At 39.2% G+C, this 17,926-nt stretch overlaps 1 protein-coding gene across 4 annotated transcripts in view; it reads right to left on the bottom strand.

Annotated features, from left to right (window-relative positions):
* The window catches only part of PLD5 (phospholipase D family member 5), a 184,557-nt gene that overhangs the window by 20,942 nt on the left and 145,689 nt on the right, over positions 1–17,926 (bottom strand). For all 4 annotated transcript variants that reach the window (XM_048298663.1, XM_048298665.1, XM_048298666.1 and 1 more), the window contains one exon: positions 1,254–1,451. In XM_048298663.1, the coding sequence (XP_048154620.1) occupies positions 1,254–1,451 (198 nt within the window). The remainder of the gene's footprint in view (positions 1–1,253; positions 1,452–17,926) is intronic.

The raw sequence follows: 17,926 nt of genomic DNA, 5'->3' as shown, positions 1-17,926 counted from the left end.
GGAAGTGAACACTGCAAACTGAAAGTAAGAAGTTTCTGTAGAGTCTCTCTCCATCTGCCTTTGTCTAGGGTCCCAGATTCCTTAAACTAGGCCTTAACCAGCTTTCCATTCTGTCTTTCCCTCCAGGACCGACTCTCAGCAGGATTTCTCCATTTCTTACAGATTTCTTAGAAAGGAGTAGGATTTAATTTTTCAGTGCATTATCTAACTGTCCAAAAGTCCATCTCTCATTTCACCTAGTCCTTAAGGTTCTCCAGAATCAATGGAAGTGTCCATTTTTCCAAACCACTATTAATTTTGGCTGTCTTAGGCACTTCCACATTTTCACTCCAAAATAGTTCTCTGTCTCTCCACTGACTGTAGGAGTATGAAAAATCCTGCACAGCAAAACATTGCCTGGCTCCCAGCAGGTAAAGGGGAAGCCTGCCCTGTATAACCACTCATCTGCACTGTCTGGTGCCAGTGGCTGTACAACTTAACAGTGGGCTACGTGCCTTGTGTTGTTTTAGACAGAACGAGGCTATAAAGCAATGGGGGTTTTCCCCTTGTTTTATAGAGAACGGAAAATAACTCTTAGCAACTTTGTAATATTCCCAATTTCGAAGAGGTAGTTTACACTCACATAATTACTCCCAAAATGAATGATACTCCTCATCTTCCAACATCTCTATCTCACTGGGTACTTTTTTCCAGTTTTGCTACATAGCTGCTGAGATGGAGGACTGCTCCATTTCTTTCCATTAAAAATACATGCACAGACAGTGCTTCCATGGGGATCACTGCTTGAGTTTTAGAAGTTTTAAAATGTCATTCGTAAGTTGAAGTAGATGATCTTGTACAGAAGTACGAATGCTTTGCAACAGTGTGAATCCTTTTAAATTACATTGATAAAAATGCAAGCTCTGATACCAAGCTTATTCTGTATCATTTTCTATGTCAGATTAATGGTTCCTTTACTCTCAAGGCATTCATGTTCTACCTATTAATGTAAGTAAAAGAATCTGATTTGAGGGGTCTCTGTATTGTTTTCTGAACATGAGTGGGAAAGTGTTGAACATTACAGAGAAAGGGAACTTGAATAATGCTCAAATGAAATCCAGCAGCATCTTCAGTCCTGGCAAACTGCATGTCATAGAAATCAGAATTAAAAAACAATATAGTGATTTGTCAAATTTCCAGGTCTTCCAAAGATATTGTGGGTTAAGTAAGTTTCTTCCCTTCCCCTCCACTCTGGAACTAATTTCAGAACTTACCGACACAAAAGCTTCCGATTTCGTCTCGTTCAGCTGCAGCGTCAGCTTATTTTGAGTATCGTACACTCCATAGAGTCTCTTAGACCAACTTGGAGGTATTTTATTCTTGTACCTTAATGAGCTATACAGGGCAAATATCCTTTGTAAATCCAGGACAAGGCAGCTACAGTTGTATACAATGACACCAAGTTCCTTCATCTGTGAAATTAAAAGTTGGATCATTAGTGATGTTTTTGCTGATGGATCTATGGATGTATGCAGCAAGAATGCAAAAACTTCACCTTGAGTACCCTGGTTTCTTCACATGTTAAAAGGGAGATAATGATACTTTTCTCCCACAGAAAGTAAGTACTCTGTAAGCATCAACATTCTCACATATAAATTATGAGGAAAAATAGTCCAAGTAAATACAGACAGCAGAGTACAATTAAATTCTTTAGCCTTCAACAGGCACAATTCCACTTCTCATTTAAGTCAAGGCATGTCTCCTGATCATCATAAATCTTGTTTTGGCAGAGATTTCATTAACTGTACATCTGTAGTACCTAAGTTGTTGACAGAATTTAATTTTGAAGGTATTGTTTGGCTTTTGTAACCAAAGTGTAACCACATGCTCACTCTCTTCCCTTCCTTTGCTTTAGAACAGCTCAAGAAAGGACTGGTGTGGGCCTGGATGCTATTGACCTCTCGTTACCTGCATTTCACAATAGTTCAGCCATTTCCTAAAACAAAGCAAGAAGAAAATCTGCATGTATCTGTTGGAAAACCATATGTAGGATACATATTTAAAGGATCTGTGCTGGGTTTCTGCAGGCAAGCTCTCTTGGTAGCATGCCTGAGAAGTCTGCCCAGCCTTATGAAGAAAATAGGGGTAATATGAACTCTCCAGCATGCTTATTACCCTTTCACACCAAAATATTCCCACTGATGTAATTCCCTCAGATGAGACCTCCACAGTCACACGGTTCCTGGTAAAAGCGTATCTTTCTGTAAAGCCTGTGGGAACTCTGAACCGCGCACTGACGATATCTCAGCGCTTGTTCCAGTGCAATTCTCCCTGACTGCAGATGAGAACCACTCTGCAGGAGTGGGCACAGGGAAAGCAAAGGAGAGAATTGAACCTTGACTCTTTCTGTGGTGGGTGAGCAGAAATGACAAATACCAATACTCCAGTGAGAAGGAAATTTGATGGGTGACACATTCTTCAGGTCCCCAACCTGGAAATACCACATACCTAAGAATACACAACACTGAGCTATCTCATTCCTAAATATTTGCCAAATAGCTGCAACCACAGGAACACCACCTAATATTATTACTGCCTAATTCAGAATATCTCTGCAAGCTTCTTTAATCTTTTATCCTGCACAGATTAAATTGAAATTGCGGATAGTTGGAAAAAACAGACATACTGCACTGAAGACTTTCATTTCTGGATAAGCCAGTATATTAATTTTGATGCTAAATATAAATATGACCAACATCCTAGCTGAAGAGTCTGTTTGGAATAATATCTTTAATTTTTCCCCTGGGTGCTGGTATCTTTGAAGATGCTCCTGTATTCAGCTCTAGGCTGTCCCTGTAGTCTGGGCACTGTTTGTCTCCAAATATTTTTAACTATACATTATCACTGTTTTCACTGTGTGCTGCCAATACAGCTCTCTTAATTGCCAGGCATGCCATTGCAGAGGACTTGTTAATAGTACTCTGTTATATCTATCTGCATAATGTGGTTTAATCGGCTTTTCATGGCTGTTAGTTGATTCTGACATAATTATGTGGTTACAGTTTTCCTTTCATTTATCAGTCCCATTATTACTATTCCACTTTATCCCTTCTATTGAAAGTAAAGATAAAAGTGTCCTCACTGCACACGAGAAGCTGCCAGGATTGCATCTGCATGAGCAGCTCTCCTCGCAACAGGAGTGCCTGCAGTGTGTCCCCTCCCTGTGAATTAAGGGATTGCCCTTCTGCCTAAGTGGTTCCTCATGCACAGAGATAGGGAGGAGGCATGGGGCACTGATGGGTTTTGTTAAATGCCATCTTTACAGGTCACCACCTAGCCTGAGTGCCAACAGAAGCATTAGCCACGCCTTAGCGCCAGCCTCTCCCACGACCAGGAGCACACGGGAAGCACAGGGAGCTGGCCCTCCCTCCCGTGGCAGCGGCTCCTGCGGGAGCCGCGGCCGCTCACCGCCCGCAGGGAATACGCTCCAACCACGGGCTGGAGTGAAGCCACCCAGAGATGTGTTTACAGCGCAGTAATGAACCCTGCCTTCCCAAGGTGTTGCGTCTTGCAGCTGGCTTCTCAAAGCACCGATCAAAGCTTTTCCTGCTTCTGAAGCTGTGATAAGAGCTTTTCCCCATGGGGATTCCCTGCTACACGATAGAGGCAGGGCTCCTTTCCCTCGCTGGGAAAACACAGACATCCTCTTTTCCCAGCTGCCTGTTTTCATTAAGCCTTTATAAACTTAAGTTCAAATTTGACTCAACCTGACCAGTAGATTCAAAGCTATAGGAAGAAGGCAGACAGCGACTCTGATGCTTGTTGTGCAAACAGATTTCCTTAAGAAACCAGTTTAGATGTCAGCCTGTCACTTTGTGACCCTCTCAGCTTAGGTATGATACATCCCCTTGAAATGCAAACAATACACATATGCAGTAAAAACCCCCACCAGTCTACTTTCTTGTATAAGAGGCTCAATAAGTTTGGAGACAAAAAACCCCCTGTTTCAGAAGCACCTTCTACATGGAGCCTAGTTTTACTCCCATACTCTGAGGTGAGGAGAAACTTCTCTTCTTCCTATTAATCATGAAGCCTATAATCCTGGAGGCATAGGAAGCAGCAAGGATGTGCTAGTGACAGATTCAGTATGAAGTGGTATGACACCTAGATGAGGGAAAAGACTTTCTTCCATTTGAGAGCTGCTGTCATTACAGACTTTTTTTTTTTTTTTCTCAGAAGATAAGCAGAAAAAACATCTATATTGTAAGAATAAAAATCTGAGTGTTGCTCCCTGGCTTGTTATCACGGAAACCTGCTGCTAAGCATCGTTTGAGGTACCTGTTAAGGTAAAATCCTTCAGGGAAGAGCTCTTAAGGCAAGGGAATTATTTCTTCATCCTGAGTTTTAAGAGCAATTAATACAGTAATGAAAATGTCACAGAAAAATTAAAGTGAAGGAGATCTCAAAAAATCAAAACCTTAATAAAATTAAGGAAGATAAATGTGAAATGAAAATATAGAGTCACAAATTTGATTAGCTCAAAATGGAACTGAAATGTTTGCATGGTAAAGTTGTACAGATGCTTGTGAGTGACATTTCCAGGGCATGTGCCAGGGACTGGGGAAAGGAATGGTTATCTGCATAGAGAATTTTGTGTCCTCTCTTAAGCAGGTTTCTTCCCCTCTTTGGTAAGAACTACCATGCATGCTCTAATCTAAGAATGAAGAATATAGGAGCTGGTATTCCTTGTTTTTCCCCATGCCATTTACATTTGTGCAGAGCAACTGTTAAAGACTACCAAATTACTGTTGGACTTTCTTGCCAATAAGGGCTTTCTTAAAGCATCAGAAAAGTGTGTAATTACACTTGGCTCAAGAAATGTAGCTTCCTCCCACTGTACAATGATAGTCTTAACTACAGAACTCAGTTAAGCTATGAAAAGTAATAAATACGGCCTAGAAAGAAAAATAGCAATTTTTATGACAAGAGGAGGAATTCCTTACTAGATTGGACAAAAAGCAGCATTTCACAAACAGGAATTTTTGCCCATTTTTTCCCCATGTACATTCATAGGCATCCTATGCAAAAAGGAGGAAAAAACATGGGAAAAGAACCTGAACAATCCAAGTTGTGGACACAGAACACTGTAAGTTTCCCAAACTGAGAAACAGTGTTAGCAGGACTTTCCAGGTACGTTTGGGTTGCAGGCCAGAGAGGGTGTACGATGTGTCCCGACCCTCCACTGTGCAGACGAGACATTACATTTTATAGTTACCTTATTTTATATTTACCTCTGAGAGACAACCCCACTGTGTAGGCAAGGTACTATTTGACCCACATAACAGTGACACAATCTGGTTCACAGCTTGCAATATCTGAGTCGTGGCAAATGTAGCAGGAAGCTTTAGAAAAGCCCTTGTTTAAAGAAAAAGTTTTTAGCAGTTTTTCACACTTGAAACTGATCCTGTAAACAACAGGCAGCTCTCCTCAGGCATGAACTGCCACTTGCCCAAAAGGTCTGGCCACTGGCAGGTGCCAGGAATCCATTGCCTGTGCTACAGAAACTCTGGATTAACTACAGGTAGCCTATTGCACACAAAATTTACTGAGTAGACTTCTGGTATATAGGACAGTACATGCATCTGTCATTTGTCTGTGTTTGAAAATGTATTTATATTTGTGCATTCGAGCCTCTGATTTTTTTAATGACGAGTTCCTAAATGAATGACTGAGCAAAGCCAGAATCAAAACAGGGTGAACTAATGGAGTAACAAAAAGCACTCTATACTGATAAATCAATTACTAAAGCCTAAAAGGACCTAAGATTTCACTAGCTTCAAAAGAAAAATAATATACAACATATTCATTATCAGCTTAACACAAACCATAGATATTTCGAGTGGTACTCTCATCTTTTCATAAAATATGCTCGAATTACCCGGTTAGCCTGCGCTCCAAACATACTTTCTTCTTCATTATCAGGATTACCCAATCCCTACTGCAGACCTCCCTTATGTTTACATGTGGTATCCTTTAATACTGAGTGAGTATTTCCCAATCACACACAGCACCACTGAAGGCTGCCTCTGTGCAGCTATTCTTTACCTCTCTTTACCAAAACCTGCTGTGTCCATCCCATGCCAGGCACAGGTGACAGGCGAGTGGTGGCCTGGGGCAGCAGTGCATGAGGAGAAGGGCATTCTGATGGGAGTGACCATCAACAGGAGGGAGACAGTCAGAGATGCGAGAAAGGTAAAAGTGTTTCTTTGTGCAGAGTTGTGTGCTGTGACTGTTGTAGCACACTTTGCTGGAAGAGGCTGGCAGGGGTAGTGCTAATCACAAATGCCCTCAGTGTACGACCCCATTCAGGCAGCTGTCATTTTGATGTAAACCAGATGTGCAACCTGATGCTGAAGAGACTGAGAAGGCTGTAGCACTGCCTGGCCCCTCTCTCACAAGACCTCTGCAAGTATTACAGTCCACCACAACAGCAAAAGCATGTGTCTCAGCTAACACTTCACTAGAAACTGCAACCTACCCTTACATTCCTGAGACAAAAACCCTCCTTCTGTGCTTGGCTGATAATACAGTACAGAGACTTCACACTTTGTTATGTTAAAATCAAAAGTAATGCAGTGAAATCCAAATGCAGCACAGTCCTGCTTCTGCTCCAAATTCCACTTTTTCTTTTCGTGTTGCTAAGAAAATGGGAGCTACACTGATATTGGGAAATACTAAATAGAAAACATTAATACAAATGGGAAAGCAATGTTTCCCCAGAAAGTTAATAAAACTCTGTCTAGCTTAAACTATCAGAAAGTGAATAAATCTAAATTAACAGCATCTTTGGATGTCAGAAATCATCTAGGGCATAATAAATGTCCTTACTTGAATTCCCTGTTATTTTGACAACCACAAACTGCTTTTGAATATTACTTAGAGAATTCAAACACATTAAATTTGAGAGTAACTGTTTCGTTGTTTAATTGTGCAACTTTCCTGTTTTCCATATACACTTTCATTGAATCAATGGTATTTTTAAAATCCTACATTCAACTCTCAACCGTTCTCCAATTGATCACTTTGTGAGTCTTGCACTTAGATCTCTCTTGTGCCTGGCCTATGTCCTATAGCTGTGTAGGTTTTACATTTCTGTCATCTAAGGCTAAAGGTTAATTTTCTATCATGCTGGTTTTAAGTAAATTGAAATTAATTACCAGGTAGAATTTCTAATGAACTAGAAAAGAAGTCCTTCCACTTGACAAAAGAATGCAATCTCATCCTAAGCCCGGAACTCAATCTCATCACTGAAAATGGAAAACTGTCACTCAATCCACTGTGCTGAAAATAAATCTTAGCATGTGACCAAGAAAAGGTGATGCATTTGATATAGAGTGCACCCAGAATTGGCACCGAATGTCAGTATAAAGCCATGACACGCCTTCACCAAAGGAAAGGAAGTGGTATAAGCGGGCTGACTATACCCCATTGAAGCTGATAAATTTGAATTGTCAGCCACTAGCAGTCCACTGATCTATAATTTTCACCTTTAGAAAGTACATTTGATAGATTTGGATCTGTAGGTCTTGTAGAATAAAAGTCCCAGGAAGTTACAACTTCTTATGCTGTTTTTACTAGTATTACCTAATGACAAAAAGCTGCCATGATAAGGCAGAGAAGATCTTTGAGGAGCTGCTAATTTTTGTGCTCCCTTCTTTTTTCAGTGGTCCATAGGCCAAGAACGCAAAACTGCAGTGATGCTTTACTAATTTCCACTTCACTTCAGCCTCACCATTATTTTTCATAGCACCCTGATCTTAAGAAAATCATGCTGAGAAAAAAAGATAGGCGTAGCATTTAATTTCTGCTGAAAAGTACCGCTGCTGAGATGCAAAGCAAGTTAGACACTCAGACAGAAGGGGGGCTTGTTTTAAAATGGTGTGGTTTAAAAAGAATTTTGTGATGAAGAGGTAGTAATGCAACTTCAAAGCAGAAAACCAGAAATCCCCTGTGTCCTCATCACATTAGAAAGAGGCCCCATGATGATTTTCCTTTTTCAGCCACCTGCTCTATTGATATGAAAAACTCAGCAAAAATAATTTTTTTGTACAAAAAATTCAAATATAGTTTCCTTAAACCATGGACCACTCTGTGATGATGTTTACATAGACCCTACCACAGGATTTTGAGTGCAATTTGGGCTTTTTACTGCTGTTGAAGCTTGCTAACAAACCGAGCCTGACACATGGCTAATTGTCAGAGCAAGCCAGAAGGCAGAACTGAATCAGTTTAAAATTCATTGCCATATAATCTATCAGCATAATTAATATCACTTGGCATAATCACAGCCTAATTTATCATTTTCAAATGACTTTTCAGTTTACAGTTTCATTACCCCCTCAAAGCAAGCAAAAGTGTCTTCTTTAGGGGAAATGGAAGCTCGCAACTGCAAGAAAACATTTTTCCAGGATCATGTTTGATTTATTTCTTGTTTTACTGCAGGAAATTTAATTAATGTGAATTCTAATTTGATTGTGTTTCTCTTTTGAAACACTGTTTTGTTCCTTTTATCAAAGAAAAGTGCAGGCTGGAAAGAAAAGGATCACGATGTGTTGGCCTCCCATCTCACTGCTGGCAAGCTGCACCGCATTTCAGTCTTGGTATCATTCACATGACATTAAAAAATTCACTTCTCCAGTGGAACCATAACAAAACGAACAGGTGAAGTGGAAGACCCTGCTAGCTTCTGAAAAGCCTGGACTGTCCCTCACCACGCATGTGCGTGTAGCTCCTGCAGCCTCTTTCCATCCTCCCTGCACCAGAGCCTGTCCTGTCAGCCCTTATCTCGCATTCTCTTCACGCAGCTGGAAATCACAGCACGAGCTCTTAGCATTTGTTCTCATCCTATGTAATGCTGCAAAAGGCAGCCTTCATATGTGTTCTGCTGTACAACAGAGAGAGGAGAGTGCAAAGGGCTGATCTCAGAGTAAGGGCAATATTTATGTCGAAACATTTCTCTCAAAGCACACAGTTTCTTTGGGGCTTTTGGATCCATGGCCTTCAGGGAAATGCAACAGCATGTAGTTGACTAATTGGATGCATTATTTATAACATTACTGACACACACAGTGAGTTTTCCTTTTGCAAAGTGAATAGAGATTGGTAGCAGGCATGCTGGGGACACAAACTGGGACAATGACAGTGCATATGAATTATTGCTATAACTGTTGAGCTTTGCCAGACTACCTGATCAGAATTAGAAGCCTATCTTCTTGGTGTAAGCCGAGGCCCAAAGGCATGCTAATTAATTTTTGACTGAGTCTTGATTAAATTCAGTGTACAGGACCTTGAGGTAAGCTAGAAATCCAAGCAGTTTAGATAGGTAAGGCAATTCAGCAAAATGGTACACAGGCAGTCCCAGAACAATGGCCGGCCAATATGAAAATCTATTCTAGAAATCCACTGTTGCTCTATGTCCTTTTCTCCTGAGTAACCATCTGAGATATTTGTGATATCTGATAGGCTATATATTGTGATATATCACTGATACGCTTCTGGCTGCTTCAACATGGAAGCAATGTCTCCTGCAAAGATCTGGTCCTGGTATAGGCCCCTAGGAAGAAAACTTGTAATTGAATTAATACATCATGTTTCTGCCTCTGGACTCTAACAGTAAAATTTGGAACACACAATCGCAGACTGTGTAAGGCTGGAAGCATCCACTGGAGGTCATCTAGTCTAGCCTCCCTCCTACCAGGGTCATCCTAGAGCACATGGCACAGGATTGTGTCCAAACAGTTCTCAAGTATCTCCACTGAGGGAGACTCCACAGCCTCTCTGTTGTGGCAATCTGTTCCAGTGCTGCTGGGTCACCCACACAGTAAAGAAGCTCTTCCTCGTGTTCAGGTGGAACTTCCTGTGCATCAGTTTCTGCCCATTGCCTCCTGTCCTATTGCTGGGCACCACCGAGCAGAGCCTGGAAACATCCTCTTGGCACCTCCCTTGAGATACTCATAGACATTGATGAGCTCCCCTCTCAGTCATCTCTTCTCCAGGCTAAACAGGCCGAATTTCCTCAGCTATTTCTTGAGAGGTTCTCTAGCACTACATTTGAAAGAAATGCCTAATAAGTCATCATACTGATTAGAAAAAGTTGCCGGTCCAATACCATGATTCTCATGACTTCTACAGTTCTCTGAAGACACACTTAACAATTCTGTTTGCAGGCACTGCCTGCCCAATACACCTCCCTCATGCAAGGATTAATAGTTTTCCACTGAGCAGTTCCAGGGAAATGTCAATGATTTCACTGTTTTGATGGCTGCTGTTTATTTAGAAAAGTTAAGAAAGGTGACTGCATGATGACTTCTAAACCAGGCCTTGATGCTTATGACGACAATATCAAAATCTGAAAAGGTTAGTGATGACATTAATGCTGCACATTCATATGGAAGGAATGCTTTGTCAGACTGTTTTGTTCTGCTTGATGACTTATGGGTATAGAAAGATGAGATTTTATTCTGAACTGCAGAGTCATTTGTCTTGTATAGAATGACTGAAATGATTGTCCTTCCTTACCCCAACTCATGGAGATTTATGCCGTGGTATTTCCAGCCTGATTTACTGTGTGTCTCTTTCACAGGACAATACTAAATCCAGTTTTCCATGAAAGGATTCCAACTTTCAAACAGGAGGTGACTGGGCTCCATTTGGGAACCTTTTGGAGTTGAGGCAGTTCTGAAGGAAGATATTTTTCTAGAGGGGAACTGTCATCTGTGCAATATCAAAGTGTGTGTGTGTGGGTGGAATCACATATTGGGAAAACACTTTTAGGATTATTTTAATGTTGTTATTTTAATTGTTTAGTTGAAAAAGATTGATCTGATGGGGTATGCTAATAACTAAATCCCTCTGAGAGGAATCTGCCTCCATTTGTTAACATCACTGACCAAGATTAGTTGCCAGCAAGTTCTTGTGGAAAACGACAGAATAGACTGTGTTGCATTAGCTCCCCCATAGAGATTCAGCTGGGGTTTAATGAACAAGTTTTCTTTCAGCCTAACATAAATGAAATTTTTGGGAAAGTGGTGGATTTACTGCTTTTTTTATATCCATGTAAGTTTACTGGTTATTTCAGACTACCACTGGGTAGATCACCGCAAACAGGCTTTATAGAGATGTGCCTAGAAACAATTTTAATCTCTGTGACTAATTTTTTTAATTTTTTTTTTTTTTTTTTAAAGGCAAGACAACTGCCAGGTGAGTTATTTGTGATGCAGTTTCTGGGAGATCCTCCCAAACAATTTTTGTAAATTTCAACAGCTTAACTTTTAGGCTACTGAGTCTTATCTCTAGGCCATGGGCTCGTGTAAGCACACGTCACCAGCACTGTCTATTCACCACAGTATTTGCTTCAAGATAGCAGAAGGGGTCTTAAAAGCTGTCTCTTTTTTTGCACACACTTTTATGGATGATTTTCTATCCTGTGTGCAGTGGTGTACAGTTTGTGTTCTAGCAGCAAATTCCTACATGCCTCCAGTTCCCTAAACACTTTTAGAACCCATCCAAAATTTTCAAGTCTGATAATGCTGTACACTGATATTATTTGTCAAGTATCTGAGGGACCAGTAACAAACCAGAACCAATCACACTCTCTTTGCAACATCTATGACTCTTAATTAAGACAAAGTATTAATTTATTAAATTAATTATTTATTATTTTAAGTATTAATTACTTAAGTAAATTAAGTATTAATTATTTAAGTATTAAAAAGAAAGCAAATGATAATGATGTTAGTTTTACTGGAGAAAGAACCTTCTATTTTCCTTTGGGTTTTGGAGATCCAACTACCTGAATATGCCATGCTGCTTTGGAAAGAAGTCAGTTTATTCATTCAAAATGGATATTCCATAATTTTGCTCTGTAGGCTTATTATTTATTGATTTCCAATCTATTATTGATTACTCCAACAGCAGGAAAACCTGTTCACAGGACTTCCACAGCAACTAAAAAAAAAAAAGATGAGAAGAAAATAGAAACATAGAATGGGCTGGATTGAAAATGTCCATAAAGATCATCTAATTCCTATCCCCCTGTTACAGGCACGGATGCCATTCACTAGATCAGATTGCTCAGTGCCCCATCCAACCTGGCCTTGAACACTTCCAGGGATGGTGCATCTACGATTTCTCTGGGCCAACCTGTTCCAATGCCTCACTACCCTCACAGTAAAGAATTTCTTCCTAATATCCAGTCTAAATCTATTCACATTAAGCCTGGCATTCAGCAGATATTCAGGTATCCAGCTACCTGAATATGCCATGCTGCTTTGGAAAGAACTGCGTTTATCTGTTCAAACAGAATATTGCATCATTTTGCTCTGCAGGATTATTACTTACAGATTTACAATTTATTATTGATTATTTCAATAGCAGAGAAACCTGTTCTACAGCACTTTCAGAGCAACTCAAAAAAATCAACAAAAAATCAAAAACGAGACAAGATCTGTAATTTCAGAGGTCAGAAACAGAGTGATGAGCATATACCTACAGTCAACAGAAATCAAATAAAAACATGCAGCAAGCCATTGATGTATTTTGCCCTCTCCTACACTAAATACAGACACACAATGCAGATGATGCATTGATGCATGTGAGAACAGAGCACAACAGTGGGAGAAGTATGGCAAACAGGAACAACTTCCTAGTTCCTCCAAGCAGGGAATCAGCACTGCAGCCAGAGAAACTAGCCAAGCTGAGACCACTTTCTGGCTCCAAGTGCAAGGTAAATATATAGATCCCATGCTGTTTTCAGTCAGTAAATCACAAACAGGATTACAGGAGTAAGGAGCACACACAAGACACAAGGGGAGCAGCCACATTACCCATGTTCCTGCCCAGCTTTAGCCGGCCCTCTGTGAGCAGTGCACAGCAATGGTAAGCAAGAGACAAAATGTCCTTTTGCTTCACTGGTATTTATTTGTAAATACTGGATGCACAGGTAATAAATTTCAAGCAGAATAAGCATAATGGGCAACACTGACTGTCCTGATTTACTGGATGGAACTGAGAAAAAGCAGCCTGTTTCAGTTAAAGAATCAAACAAAACATTTTTTTTGTCCAAAAATGCAAACTTTACACCATGATAAATGCATGCTGTGAGATCTGCACATTTCCAAGAGCAACGTATCTTCTTCCAGTGCCCCATTCCTTGGGGGAAAAAGAAAAAAGAAAATAAGAAAGCTGCAATTTTGGAGATAGGTATTAGCCACTAAACTGCTCTAGACTGGGTCAAAGATAGGAACACCAGCCAAAAGCTCTTAGTGAAAATAATAAAAATGTCCTTTGAAGGACAAGCTGTAATAGCATCACAGCAGAGTTCTGACAATACAACTAGATTTCTATGCAGCAGGAAATAGAAAAAGGTAATAAATAGTCTAAAGAAGTAATTGTCAATACAGCTCTCTAATATCTCCTTATACCTGCTTTCTTCACATATTGCCTCATTCACCTATGCTTGAAGACCTGTGTTGCATTTTTCTGTTATCTTTAAAATATTAGGTAGCTCAGGAAATGATCCCATAGAAAGAAAACCCATAAAGGTTTTTTTTTAATGATTGGATCACATGGATATCAAAACTTTTTAGGAGATATTCTCTGTCTTATATAAGAGAGATTCATTAAGACAGAAATACAAATTTAGATAGAATACACCAGGATTATGTTGCCTGTAGTTTCAGTCCAGTATTTACCCATCTGAGCTTGATTGAACCTCATGGACAATGAAGCTGAAAGAGCCTTTTTTCATGTTATAGGACACTTGAGACTGTGCTCAGTTTACTAATAGCCATATGATACTGAACACCATTGGGATAGTAAGAAAATTAAGCAAATTACTAGAAGAAGATGGCAAAACCTGACAAAGTGCACATTAGGGACAAATCTGTAATTCATACTAGAACAACATTTTATCAAATGGAAAGTCTCAATATAACTTTTACTTGACTGAAAAGATGGAATTCTACTGTCAGACAAAGTATCTTATCTCAAAAGGACCAGATGCACCATTACATAACTTCAAGAGACTCTCTCAGATAAAAGTTCAGAAAAACAACTGACTGATTATAGCCTGCCTTTGTTCTATAAGTTCTGTAAAGATCATCAACAGAAGTTTCAAATTTGCAGTTCTTGTCTCAGTGATCAGTTTTGAGAGGTGGCTCTGCTATAGCAAGATTTTGGGGAAGCTGGAAACAAGTATGATCATCATGATGTATTTTGAGATATACAGAAATCCAGTATTTATTACATATTGGTTTTATTGGAGGACATTTTCTTCACACAAATAAATAGAAAATACAGTGTTCGATGATATAATTTGAGGAAATCATCATTCCCCTTTCCCTGGGAGAGTTACATAAAAAGAAACACAGTTTGCATTTGCTCCTGGCAGCATTCCATTCTGAATTTTGGGGAAGTTTTTATTAGGATCTATATCCCCAGAAATGAAGACCAAGAGAAGAAGGGATAATTCTGGGATGGGTTTTGTCCCTCATACATGTGGCCTTTGAGCTATATCTCCTCCTTATGAGTGTCCTCAATACAACTGGGATGAGACTTTTGAGTAAAGAACCATGTGGATTGCTTCCAATTTGATTTTGCCCACCACAACCAATCAAAGGGTTGATCCTCTAATATTCCCAGAAACACAAATTACCCCAAACCTGCCACTTCAGGTGCAGCTCTTAATACCTGAAATACCATCATTTACCAGCTTTTTTCATCTCAGAGTAGGATGAGAAAGAGTTTGGGTTTTATCAGTCTTTTTGTTGCAAAAGATTAGAGGAGAAGGTGGTACAGGTGAATTGAGAGTGCTGCTTTTGTCTCCTTTTTTCTGTGCTATAGGAAGGACAGCCTGAACAACTCAACTGAAACCCCCATTATTTCTCAAACCAGCCCTGTCCTGTCTGGTGATAAAAGGCAAGACAAGCAGACACATTCCAAGTGCTCTTGGAGACATCCTGCTGCAAGCCTTCCTATAGCTAAGTTCAAAAAACTGACTCACTCTAAAACAAATCAAATATTGGCTCATCAGTTTTTACTTTAAATGGACACACAAAAAGTGTATCTTTTGACCAACTGAGGTTTTGGGAGTTTCCTCCCTCCCTTTTTTTCCCTTTTTTTTTTGGTTTGCTTGTTTGTTTTCCTAATGAGTACAGGCTTATTAAGTTCACAAATTTCAGAATCCAATATACTTTCACTGTAAGTATGCACTTGATTATTCATATTTATCATAAAAGACATAACTTTGTTTATCTACTGTGTCTACAGATGCTTAATAGATCGTTTTTTGATTAATTCTCATAGCTCTCCATCCCAGTTAATTTGACTGTCAATTCAACTAAATTATTAACAGAATAAATGAACTGGGCAACTTGTTCCTTATCCTTCAAATGTAACTGATACTTCATAATTGCTACAACTTTCATGTGCTGTAGGACTCAATACTAACAAGACAAGTATGTTTTACATACTAATAACCATAATGAAAAAATAGTTCACAGAGAGTTTCTCATTCACACACTGTCACATCTCACCTTCAACAGTACTTTGGCCCTCTTCGGTATTCATTTAACATCTTAGGTGCATCAAATAAACACCTAACTCCTCAGATTAAACAGGTCTCTGTTTCCAACCTGATGAAAAGTGTTGGGACAGTTTATCTAATTTTCTAGTTACCTTAAATTATGTAGATAAAATCAGCAGTTTGTAACTTATAACAACAAGACAGTAAGAGGAGGATGGAGAGGAAACTGACTGATGCATTTTTAAGATGAAGAGAAATCAAATGCCTTTCTGAAGTCTTACTTTATATTGGTGAAACAAATCACACAAAGAATCCAACAGACATGAAATGAATGGGAAAATGAGAACAAAATTACATGGTTATTTTTTTGTCCTTAAAGAAGTATGTTTTTCAGCCTGGTTGGGGTTTTTATCCTTAAAAAACCCCTAATTTTTACAGCCTGGTTGTTTTCTATCCTTAAAAAAAATTAAATCTTGCAGCCATTCAGCTTAAACTTATGTGAATTTAAAACAATCAGAAGAATGAACAATCCAGAAAATACATGGTACTTAAGAGGCATCTTAGAAATCAAAATCCTCTGCTAGCAGTTTTTACACAGCTCAGAGAAGAAATCATGGGTCTGCTTAGAAACTTTGCCTCAACATCAGCTGAGCCAAAATTTAAGCAGGAATTTTTGAGATAATGCATTTAAGATGTGCCAGACGAGAGAGCAAATGACTCCCTGAGGTGGATCTAGATATTGGGGTTTGTTTAAGAACCAACAAAATGGGAGCTTTTGCAACAAATTGATTATATTTCACACTTTCCATCCTTATCCTCTGTTCCTGCAGGGAAGTGGCTGCTGGCCCCAGATGCTGAGCAGAAAGTTGGGTCCATCCCTGCTGCATGGCTGCTCACCTGTCTCAGGCATCACCAGCCAGTGGTTTTGGTGCATCCCCTGGCTTCCATCTTATCCACAGCTCTCTAATCTCCAGGATCTCTCCCATTTTAAGTTTTCCTCCAGTCAGGAACTTCACCTTTTTCTGTTTGGGTCCCCCTCCTTTGTTTCAAGACCACTTCCTCCTGGAACCCCAGACAAGCCACTTCCCTTCAGTCCAGATGTTTACAGTCAGACTCCACAATTTCAGGGAGCAAACAGCAAGCTTCTACTTGAGACCTTAAACATTCAAATTTGATCATTAACCTTCACACATACACTCAACTACCTGGTATCATTAGTATTCATGACTTATGACTTAAGCTATTTTTTTTTGCCTACAAGACTAGCTAATATTAGCCTGATTTGCCTACAAGACTAGCTAATATTAGCCTGATTTCACTTCCAGCAAAGACAATTGGATTAATTTTACTTGTTTCAGGAATTTTCAGTAATAGTATTTTCCAAGAGCTGATTATTTGTTGCACATAAATGCATTTTTCTGAAGTAGTTCAACTAATCCATTACAGTTGTTTGCCCACTGGATTCAATTATTCATATGTGAATAAAACTTTTCCAAAAATGTTGCCAGTACAAAAAGCTCCAGAAATGTTCATATTTATTACAAACCTCAAGCTCCTTAAGAGAATTAAGGAACTAAATGCATTTTCAAGCTTTGCTGGAACATATCATAAATACATGATACGTTTTGTTAGCTTATGGGTTATAACAATGGTTACATAACCCATTTCTTTTATTAAGTAATAAAAAGCTACTGGGTTAAGGAACTAGAAACTAGAATACAGCACCATGGCCATCTTGATTGCTATTAGTTCAAGCCACAGGCAAAAATTAATCAGTATACTTACACAATTTTAGGCATGCTTGAGTGACAAATTTTTCAGGTTTTTACCAGTATATATAAATTTACCAGCAAGAAACGAGATGATTTCACCAGTAAAATCTTACACAGCTTACTATATCTAAGAAAGTGGCAAAAATCTGGTTGTTCATAACCCTCAATTTTCAGTGGGTTATGTAATTGGGTAATACTTGGATATATGGATAACAAAAGAAAAAAATGCATCCCTGACACAAAATCTAGACCTGTACAAAGAAAAATTCAAAATATTCCACTGTGAATGAAAAAACATCCGATTTTTGTAAAATCTTGCTTTCAGGAAGTCTAAACAGTACTTTACATTTCCCTGTGGAGTTTGATTTCGGACTGAAGCAGATAGCTGGCATATATGATGTCAGCCAGCATTACTACAGTTTTGACAAACTTTCAATTTAACTGAAACACAGTTTTACTTGAAGAGTAATAATGTGCTCTTAGCCTTGCTCATAATTTCAAGGCTGAGACTCTGGCAACTACTAAAACTCTGACAGCAGAGGCACAGGGTATGTGCAACTTTAAAGGTTATTCTTAAGTAGTATGTGCAGCA

This window comes from Corvus hawaiiensis, chromosome 3, assembly GCF_020740725.1.
Source record: "Corvus hawaiiensis isolate bCorHaw1 chromosome 3, bCorHaw1.pri.cur, whole genome shotgun sequence".
NCBI lineage: Eukaryota > Metazoa > Chordata > Aves > Passeriformes > Corvidae > Corvus > Corvus hawaiiensis.
This window is presented reverse-complemented; position numbering and strand designations above follow the sequence as displayed.